The 10,964-nt window shown below is 35.7% G+C and overlaps 1 protein-coding gene across 1 annotated transcript; it reads left to right on the forward strand.

Moving 5' to 3' along the window:
* Positions 1–6,207: 6,207 nt before the first annotated feature.
* On the forward strand, positions 6,208–8,105 carry LOC149532623 (uncharacterized). The gene has a single exon (XM_089802937.1). It carries the CDS (start codon positions 6,745–6,747, stop codon positions 7,777–7,779), a length of 1,035 nt encoding a protein of 344 aa, XP_089659063.1. The 5' UTR covers positions 6,208–6,744; the 3' UTR covers positions 7,780–8,105.
* The last annotated feature ends 2,859 nt before the right edge of the window (positions 8,106–10,964 follow it).

Raw genomic sequence — 10,964 nt, forward strand, 5'->3', positions numbered from 1 at the left:
AAAGGCTAAGTGGAGCATAAGAGGAAATTAAATTAATTTCTTATAAAGTGGTGCAGGAGCACCTATCAAGACAATGAAGAAGACCTTGGTACCAGATAAAGACAATGGAGAAAGGACCTCTTTGAAGATTAATTGGAACATTCTAAGGCCAATAATGGCATATTGTAATGGACAAAGTACATTGAAGGTCAAAGGTCCTGATAAAGCCCTATGGGTAACATAATGTAATAAAATGGCCAAATGAGCCATAAGTGATAGTTGGGAGTAGTTTCTTGTTTTAGGCATTTAATAAGGTCATAGGACCAATTCCAAGTTAGTAGCATAAGTTAGAAGGTTAGAAAATGCATAGAAACCATAGTTTGCAATTTGAATTTTAAATCCAAACGGTCACATAGTGTTTTGGAGGGAAAATAGTAACTTGTTATTTGTTTGATTAAATAAACATTTCCAACCAACTTGGTCAATTGGGCAGGTATTCTAAGGTCTATTTAAGATTTCTTAGCCATATGAAAGGCAAGAAACATTGGTATGTATGGAAAAGTACATGAATTGTATGGACAACCAAGAATTGAATAAGATTTCTAAGTTTTTCTTGCTTATTTGAAGTATATTTGATGGTATAACCTTTCTTTTATGCTGATAGGGTTATATTGTGAGGTTTTGCATCCATCTTGAGACATTTTTTTAATCAAATTACAGTTATTATTGTTGCTGTCACGCTGAAATTGTGAGTTTTGCTTTGATTTTTCAATAGGAAATGAGGGTACCATCCTAGTTTTGTACATCTAACCCATGGGATGGACCCTAAATGCCCTAAAATGTCTAACTAATCGTGAAAATGCAAGAAAAGTGAAGATTTGCAGGTTATTGTGAAAGAAATGCAAAGTTGAGTGCTGGAAGGATTAATTTGGGTACCCAAATGAGTGCTAGGTGTTATGCAGCCGTACATCTGGCTTAACAAGGCATATTTTTTATTTGATATTCTTTGAAGACATGATGAGTGGATGGTGAATCCTGAGTTTTAGATCCTAGAAGTCTATGCTTGACCTAGATTGGTGATACCCTTGATTTTGAGGGTTTTAAGGCTTGAATTTGGGGGTTTCATATCAAAAGTCCTCATAGGATGAAATTGATGATGGATTTGTCTAATTAGGCACAAAATATGATGAATATATGAATTTGGTGGAGTTGGGATAAGTATTTTGCATAGTTGCTTTGTAAAACCTCATGTTTTACCCTTGAAAAATAGTGACAGTCATGATTTTTGGCATATTTTTCTAAAGGAGTCCATATTAATTTTTGAGTATGTTATAGAACTCCAAAAAGGGTATCTAAAAAGCCTATTTATTTTCTTGGTATTTTGGAAAATTTTGGAGAAAAATCAAGAAAACAGGGTCTGCTGATCCAAAGAAGAGAATAACCTAGTAAAGGGCAAAATTGGTCTTTTTTGTATCTACTGAAGATTTGTGGGTTTGGAAACCTTAGAAACATGTTGGTTGAAGTTGTTTAAGGTGTGTAGAGGTGGAGGAAACACTTGGTGAAGGTAAATCCAAGTTTGGAGTCTTTGGTGGCATTGTGTGCATTTGGGAACACCATTGAAACATAGGGGTTTGGGTCCATATTGTGTTTGAATTTCGAAGTTTGTGGGGAGATCCTTCATCCTCTGCATCATAAAGTCATTAAATAAATTAAAAATTAAAAGGTGATTTTATATTTAATTAATTAAATTAATTATTGTATTACAAGGGAGAAGCTTCTAGAGTGTGTATTAATTATTGGAAAGGGGGAAACCTCTAGTAATTTAATTTTCTAGAAGCACAATTAATTATTTTATTGCTAGGGAGGAGTTTCTAGAGAATGCATTAATTATTGGAAGGGGGAAGCCTCTAGTAAATGCAATTAATTAATGTTTTAGTTCCTTCTAGAAGGGTGAAGGAAAAGGATAAATAGGGGTGAAAGTCTCATTGTTTACCATCGGATGATTGTGAATTGCATTTGATAAAAGCTTGGAGGTGTGAGTTAGAGATTTGGTCTTGGCATCAAAGGATGTTCATCCTCTCTTGTAACATTCTAGATGTCATTCCCTTGGGGTTTGGCCTTCGGAATACAATGCCATGTATTTGATTTTCTCATTTTGAGAACTAATATTATTTCAGTAGCGGTTCAATCTTCATGTTAAATTCCTTCTTGTTCGTGTTATGTGGTTTTAAATCTATGCAAAGACATTAAAATCTATTTCAGCAGTTGGTTCAATTTTTGGGCATTTCTAGGGTGCCAATTACACAACTTCACAAAACTTGGAAATAACCTGCAAGCAAATACCCGTTACAAGGAAGATGGAGCAAAGAAGAAAATATTTCTCTCAAAACATAAATGATATATATAGATAACCTACACTAGGCTCATAAAAGTATAAATCAAAGAATCACAAATTTCACCCCAGCCCTATACAAGTGACTGAAAAGCATCAAAAGATAATTCACAATAACACATCAGTTCTCTACAAGCAATTGGAAAGCATCCCAAAAATACTGATCGAAGACTCAAAATGGTTAAGTCATATATGTCATAACATTCACCTTAGCTTCACATAAGAACACTAGAAAGCAATAACAAACAATAAAATCAAACTCATCAAAGAGCATACCAGACACATTACCATGGTTGAGTTTTAAAAAGATCGAGATCAAAACATCATAATATCACAAACACAAACCTCCCAAGCATCTGGTAGACATCTTAAACTGGTCAAAACTCTAGTCAACCCAAACTCAAAACATAGACGACATATAGATAACAGAGTAGTTTCATAGTTTGGTTTGATTTTGAAAGCACATAGTTGAGTTAACAATAAGGTAAAGTTTTCTTTAATGTAAGTTTTCAAATACTTACGATTTACCAATTAACCCTTACTATTTACCCTATTCTTATATTTGAATAATTGCACAATTACCCTAATTCGATTTTAAGTTCATTGTTCCAAATGACTTAAGGGTAATTATTTATTTTAAAAACAATACTCATTGATTTTAAATCAAATAATTCACAATTTCAGTAAAATCAGATTTATTAATAATAATTAAATAAATTTAAGATTCTGCTGAATGTCTTATTAATTATTAAATATTAATAATTATTGCACTATTAAGTAAATTCATTTAGTAATTAAATTAATAATTAAAATTTATTAATAAACATTATTAAATAATAATAAAATTAATATTAAAAAACTTATTAAATAATAAAAAATAAAATAAAATTTTATTTAATAAAATAAAGGACAGCATATATTTGGAAAGCCCGTCGACTTTTTAATAGTTGTGCGGCCTTATAAATGGGTTGTCGACCACAGGTAGGAAAAAAGGGGGAGGGTGGCGTAAAACACACCTCCTCTCTTCAATATTATTTTTTAATTTTATTTTATAAAATACATAATTTTTAATAAGTTCAAAATCAAATACCCCCCATTCTAAACCCTTCTCGGTTTAAATTCTAATTTGTAAAATTACTGAACGAGGATTCTACAATGTTTTAATCTTTACGTATACAGAAGAATCAACATGCATACGAGTAATTCACAATATTAAAATATTCATTACAAAGCATTTCAACTAAACATTTCACAGTCACGAAGAATCTACTGGATTTTGATGCTAAAATTGCAAACATCCAAAAGATTTGAGAGAAATTTCTTCTCTCAAAACCTCCTCTCTGAAAATTCCTCCTCCAAAAATCGTGGTCCCCCGAAAATGAACTCTCAATTGGTGATAAGGAGTTCTCTCCTGAATTTGGGGCACTAATTGTGTGATCATCCGAGAGGACTCCTTGCTCACCACTCTTTAACTCTTTATTATCTTTCTTTTATGTTTTCCTGCACCTTTATTGCTATATAAAATATCTTTAATTAAATTCACTTGACTTCTCTTTTTAATTAATTTATTAAATTTTAATCTCATGCATACTTTATGCAATCTTAAAACTCTTTAATAAATTAATATATTTTCCATTCTTTAATTTTTTTTCAAAGCGTTAATTGATAAAATATTTATTAACTTAAGTAATAATAATATTTAGCATTTATTTAAAAATGATCTCCTAAATATATTATTATTAAATTAAATAAATATTATTACGCTTTAAAATTAGACTTATAATTTTATCTTTAAATTTAATTATTTTTATTTAATTAATTTCTCAATTAATTAAATATAATTAAATATTAATAATTTTTCATTAAATTAAATCAATAATTTTTCATTAAATTAAATTATTAATTTAATCTTTTAATTTGACTTAATTAATAGAAAAATCACTAAAGACTTATAGGACAAAATACAAAAACCCATCATAGAAAAACACATACAAGATCAAGCTAAAGGGTTATAACCACGAACTTACGTTATACGATGCATTTGGAAGGTAATCAACTCAGATACTTGTCCTAATTTTCTAGGACAAATGGGTTTAAAGGTTAGGATTTGGACTTAAGAATTTATCTCCCCTCTCTTACCATCGAGATAATGCGATAGGGTATGCTCATCCTGAAAATTTAGGGAAGTCGATACCCGGTCCTTGCAATTTGCATAAAATCCACGCATGTACAAACACATACATACTAAGCTAAACAGGTAATGGCAGGAAGTGGTGCATCGTGTAGATCCCGACTAGCGAGTGACTACGACTCCCTTCCTTAACCACATCATAAACGCCATACATAAAGAAAACACACACACACACACACACATTATACACAAGCAGTATGGGGTAAGTATCCATAAGAAAACACATATGATAATCCATCTAACTAATCATCATCAATAACTGAAATCACTATAATAATCATCTTGCATACATGAAGTATATAGTACCAAGTAGTCTCATCATAAAATCAATTGAATATAAAACAATATTTGATAATCTCAAAAATAATGCTACTAATCATCAAGCATAAAACTGGCCTAAAAGAATTTGACAATGATAACAAAATGGAAACTAGGGGCAGACACTACACATTCCATGCCTTTTATCATAACAATAATATTGTCAAGGATGAATCTCAAGTTGATAAAACTAGTCTACACTGGTTGAAAAATGAGAGGAAGAATATGTTTGATTTTGAGAGCTAGGTTTTTTGGTTACAATCTTATAAGATACATTAAGCAAAGAAATATGTCTCCAATACAAATGTCCTCATGATCCCGTTCTTTAGGGATTAATTTAATGTTGTCATTATTAATATTTTGGCCCAACAATTGAGAATGAAAGCTTTGAAATATGCCTTATGAAGGTTAGGGTCAACACAAGGCCAAAGGCTTTATAAAACACGTAAGGAAAGTCATCATAACCAGGGGCTTTATCTTTGGTCATTGAGGAAACAACTTCCTTGAGATCATCAAGAGTAAGCATCTGGTCGTAGAAAACTTTTTGGGAATTTGTAAGTTGAGAAGGAAGAATCACAAGATAATCCTTCAATGCTTGGTCTCTAGTAGGGGAAAATTTCTACTGAGTTTACACCTTTTCATAATGCTCCAACAAAGGCTTGAATGATATATGGAAGCTCAGAGGGCACCCTACGACCTTCTTTGATGCACTTGATACTAGGAGAAGAATGACGGGCCCTGAAAATAGAGGAAAAACTCACTATAGGCTCTATCACCCACCTTAAGCCAATGCACTATGGCCTTAGTTTGGGTATCTCTAGCAGCATGGTGATCACCAACTTGCTTTTGGTGATGAAGCTAAGCATCTCTAACCAATGAATCATAGCATAATAAATTCGAGGCAAGGGTTTTGGTTGCAAAATGCAGATTTTTGGTGTTTGTGTCATAAGAATGCTAACAATAAATGACCAATTGTATGCTGTAAATGTGAAGAAGCCTAACGATGCGAGTGGTGGCACCATTCCACCAAGCAATCCAACTAGTTGTTCGAGGGGGCCTAAGCTCCGAGTCCTCGGCTCTTTGAATGTTGGTTATAGTAGGATGATGATGAAGCAATGACATGCTTAAAAAGAACAAAATCTTAGAAGGAATTGTTCATACTAAAAGATCTATTTTTGTTATGACTTTCAATAAAAAAAGGTGAATTGAACAATGAATAAATTTCCAAAATAAACAAATAATAGGTACCAAGGGTGAATTGAACAACCAATAAATTCCCCAAATAAACAAATAATAGGTACCAAGGCCAAAGAAAAAGAGAGAGAAGAAGAAGAGAGAAAAGAAGAAGAGGGGGGTCCATTTGGGGCAAGCGTGGGTAGATAACAAAGTCAAAGAGGCGAACCGTTTGGGCGGGCAAGTTGGTAAAGAGTAATTTTTGGGTCCGTCAAGCAAAGCGACAAGAAAGAGGTACCGTGATAGTGTATATCTCTGTGTTGGAGCGCGCTTGGTGGCGTGGCCGCCTAACATCGCCGCGTTCACTGGCCCACTTCACTGCCTTTCCACACCACACCAGAGGAAGTGGAGGAGGTGGATAAAAACGCGGATAAAAACGCCCTTTTTTTATTGCGTTTTCAAGACGATGTTATCAAAAAGCCGTGGAGGGCGGTGTTTTGAGCACATCACTCCACACCACTTCCACGCCTCTCCCACCGCCGCGGCGCCTGCAGTCCAATCTCCTCCTTTCAAGCCCTTAAATCCGGTCAAACCTTCCCACAACCAATAAACAATCCAATCTACCTCTTTCAAGCCCTTAAATCAGAATGTACAATCTGCCTCTTTGAAGCCCTTAAATGAGAATGTGTGAATGAGAATCAATGCAACAATGGCCGCGGCTGCATCGTCGTCATCTGCAGGGCAGGGAGATGAAGTGGGCGGTGGCGGTGGCGGTGTGAGCGGAGGTGGCGTTGTAGCGGCGCCACCGGGTGGCCACCACCTGGTCATTCACAGGAAACCCCCTGGGCCTTGGACGGAATTGGAGACGAATCATCTGATCGATGCGTATCAGGAGAAATGGTATGCCCTGAAGCGCGGGCAGCTCAAAGCGCGACATTGGGAAGAAGTGGCGCACCAGGTGTTCCTGCGATGCGGCGGCATGGAGCCCTCGAAATCGTCTGTGCAATGTCGGCATAAGATCGAGAAATTGAGGAAGAGGTACCGGACAGAGAAGCAGCAGCAGCAGAGCTCGCCTTCTACATGGTCGTCTTCAAAATGGGTTTTTTTTGAGCGGATGGATCTGTTGGAGAATGGCCCTCCGGCTCTCCGGGCGGAGAACAATGCGGCCGGAAACCCTAACGTGGGAGTCGCCAATGGCCGACCTTTGACGGCGGCGGCTGTAGAACACGATTCTGATACTAATGACAATCATCATCATCATCATGCTAGCGTTAATCATAATTACCCGCCGCGGGGTGCTTCATTTCATCACAAGGCTATGTACCATGGCTTACCCTCCGATGACGATGCTGCTGCGTTTTTGTGCTTGAGAAACGGGGAGAACGAATGCGGCAGGGCTTCGCCGTCGCCAAGATTTAGTGTCAAGAGACGGAAGCTGCCGGAGGATCCAGAGTCTGGTCACGGACAGCTGCCGAACCAGCAGTATCATCACCAACCGCTTTCGGAGCTCGCGTCGGTGGTTCGATCTCTGGGCGAGGGTTTCATGCGGATCGAACAGATGAAGATGGAGATGCAGCGCGACAACGAGCGGTTGAGGATGGAGATGGAGATTAAGAGGACTGAGATGATCCTCGAGTCGCAGCAGCTTATTGCGGATGTCATCTCCAAGGCACTTTCTTCCTCCTCTAAGAAGAAGTTCAAGAAATTGCAGTCTCCAGATTTGTAAGGTTTGGTGATCCTTTCGTTTGAGATTCGAACTTGAGTGTGGTGGCTGCGGATCGCGGGTTCGATTCCTGGCGAGTAATAGTATGCCGCTTCGATACTTTCCTCTCTTTACAAAATAAGACATTTTTAGCTCCCGCTTTTAATTTTTCGCTTTTGGCTTAGGGTTTGAAACGTTCGGGCAGCGGCTCACTACCTTTTGATTTGTAAAATAAAATGTACACAGACGAGAATTTTAATTAATGTTTCTGTAAGCGAGGATATATTGACAGAGGTACGAGTTTGGATATTTTAAGAATCTTATCTAAATATATATTTTTGTCCTGGAAATGTCAACATTTTACATTTGAATTCAATTTGCAAGTGGAATTTGCAATTCTGAGCCAGTCGATCTGAGTTCCAGTCAATCCCTTATGCTATTAATGGTTATTGGTGATTTTGACCTAAGTGTTTTTGAAGTACAGCGCTGCCGCTTTATTGAAATTTGAATTGAACTGTGTTCAAAATTCAATGAATATGTAATCAATGTTGATTTTAATTCTCTTTGGTATAAAAACATTCGACTCCATTAAAAGTAAACTAACGCAAAACAAACTATATTCTATGTTGATCGATCTTGTATGGGTGAAATGGATTCCCCCAAAAGATGCTCAAGCTTGTTTGAGGTGAAAGCAGTGGAAGGAGGAAGAGGAACAATTCAATGCTTTCCCGAGTGGCAATATTATTTCCTTCTTTATGGTAGTTAACCATTGCTATCAGCACTCTCAGTCCTTCTCGATAGGATTACCTTCTTTAGGATAATTCTGACTCTGTATCATAGAGGATGGTCCACACTTGTTGATAATGTTGTGATACTGTTATTGCCAGTCGATCTGAGTTCTATTTGATCCGTTATGGTATTAATAGTTACTGGTGATTTTGACCTAACTATTTTTCAAGTACAGTACTGCTGCTTTATTGAAATTGGAACTGAACTGTTTTCAAAATTCAATGAATATGTAATCAATGTTGTTTTTAATTCGCTTTAGTATGAAAGCATTCAACTCCATTTAAAGTAAACTAATGGAAACAAACTATATAGTATGTAGATCGATCTTGTATGGGAGAAATGGATTCTTCCAAAAGATGCTCACGCCTGTTTGAGGTAAAAGCAGTGAAAGGAGGAAGTGGAACAATTCAATGCTTTCCCGAGTGTCAATATTCTTTCCTTCTTTTGAGAGTTAACCATTGCTATTGACCATCTCAGTCCTTCTTGATAGGATTGCCTTCTTTATGATTATTCCGATTTTGTATCATGGAAGGTGGTCCACACTTGTTGGTAACTTTGTGCTACTGTTATTTTTTATTTATTTATAGGAAAGCTCCCCCTTCTAAGTTTTGATGCGCATTTGAAAGCCCATTTGTTTTTAGTATTTTACCATTTGACTGTTCTATGTAAGATTTCACTTTGCTTGTGTGTTTTTACTTGATACAGTGTATATGCTTTATATTTGAATTTTATGGGCAGGAGAGGTTTCCTTCATCATTTTGATTAAAATTCAAATCCATAGGAGAAGAATCCTGGACAATTTTGAGTGACATGTTCCTCAATTCCTGCACGTCTTCTATGTTTTAGTGTTGCATTTTACTTTTTCCATATTATCAAATACATTGGAGGATCCTCACTTTAATCTAAATAATATATTGGAAAGATGCACATTATTCCTTCATAGCTCTAAAAATGGCAAGAGTAGCATAAAAAGACTGCATCTACATAATCAATCTGCAACTGTCAAATTTTGTTTATAAGTTCAGATTTGGGCATGTATTTGTTGCATCAACAACTATTTGCTCTGGATTGAAAGCATCAAAGTACTCTTATGATCTCTTAGGGTCTAGACTCTAAATTGAAAACTTTGCATCCATGTGCATCCTTAAACAACAAATTTTTTCAGGTCATAGTCCGTTGTTACATTTGAGCATCACATTAATCAGTTGATGCTATTTATTGCCTATCCAGCAGCTCATGATTATACTACACCTTGACAACACCCACCCATGCGCTCTTTGTTTCCTCCATAATGACGCTCTTTGTTTCCTCCATAATGATCTTAACTCGTACGTGTCTCCTTAGAGTCTTCAGAATAAGGAGTGTGAGTATCATGAAATGAAATATGTCTAGCAAAAGAGGATTTGCTAGTGAACACATTGAGTTTTTGACTCTTATCTCATCTACTTCTGGTATGGGTTCATTCAAAACCCCAACGCATATACTAGAAATGTAGAAGGTATGCCTAAGCTCTAGTAATGTTGCACTCACACTCAAGAGAGTAATTATTGTACCTAGAATGCCAATTCCCCTCTAAATTTTTGGTGTTACTGTTTAATGGTTGTTCCAAGTTGCTGCTAGGGATTTGCCTTATTGAAGACTCTTGACAAATTTGCCCGACTTAGTTGGACAGTCAAAATTAAAAGCAGTTGTGAATTCTTAGTTTGAGTTCTCTTTAGTTGGACAATGAAAATTAAAAGCAGTTGTGAAGTCTTAGTTTGAGTTGTCTCTTTACTTCCTCCTCCCTACGTTTCACAATTAATTTCTTTCGGGTTGTTATATTTGTCATCTCAATTGTTGCTTAGGTAACACATTTCAACAACTAATTTTATAATAAATTTACTAATATAAGCCATAGTTTTAAGCTTGCTGTTACAAGTGCAAAAAGGAAGCTTTTTCCAATACCCAACAAGTGCCCAAAATATAAACATATTTAGGGCTAAAAAGTGATTCCCCCCTCTTAAAGCCTAATTAAAAAATGGCTCTTGACATGTCAATACAGTAACTAACTAAATTTTGATTTGTTCATTGGTTAGTTTGTCGAGTAAATAAATTTGGTGATCATGATGTGATGAATAAGTTAGATTGTATTAGTCGAATATTACATTGTGTTGACATGAAACAATCTTGCATCTAGATTTTTTTCGTGAACTATGGTCATGGACCACACTCTCTTTGTATTGATAAAAAAGGGTTCAAATGATGTCTGTACATTCTTTTAATGTTGTAGCTTCATTCGGATAATCATTAGACAATTAATACATTTATACATACATACATATAATTAACAATTGTCTAATAATTGCTAATCATAAATAATGTCTGAATGAATAGACATGTCCCACTACGGGACATGTCTCTCCTGGTCTCATCCACAATAT

Source organism: Cupressus sempervirens, chromosome 10, assembly GCF_028749045.1.
Source record: "Cupressus sempervirens isolate cs-2001-9-10 chromosome 10, ASM2874904v1, whole genome shotgun sequence".
NCBI classification, from domain to species: domain Eukaryota; kingdom Viridiplantae; phylum Streptophyta; class Pinopsida; order Cupressales; family Cupressaceae; genus Cupressus; species Cupressus sempervirens.

Bases quoted from the DNA above. Each gene is read 5' to 3' on its own strand.
- LOC149532623 (XM_089802937.1), top strand. From the start codon at position 6,745: ATGAGAATCAATGCAACAATGGCCGCGGCTGCATCGTCGTCATCTGCA.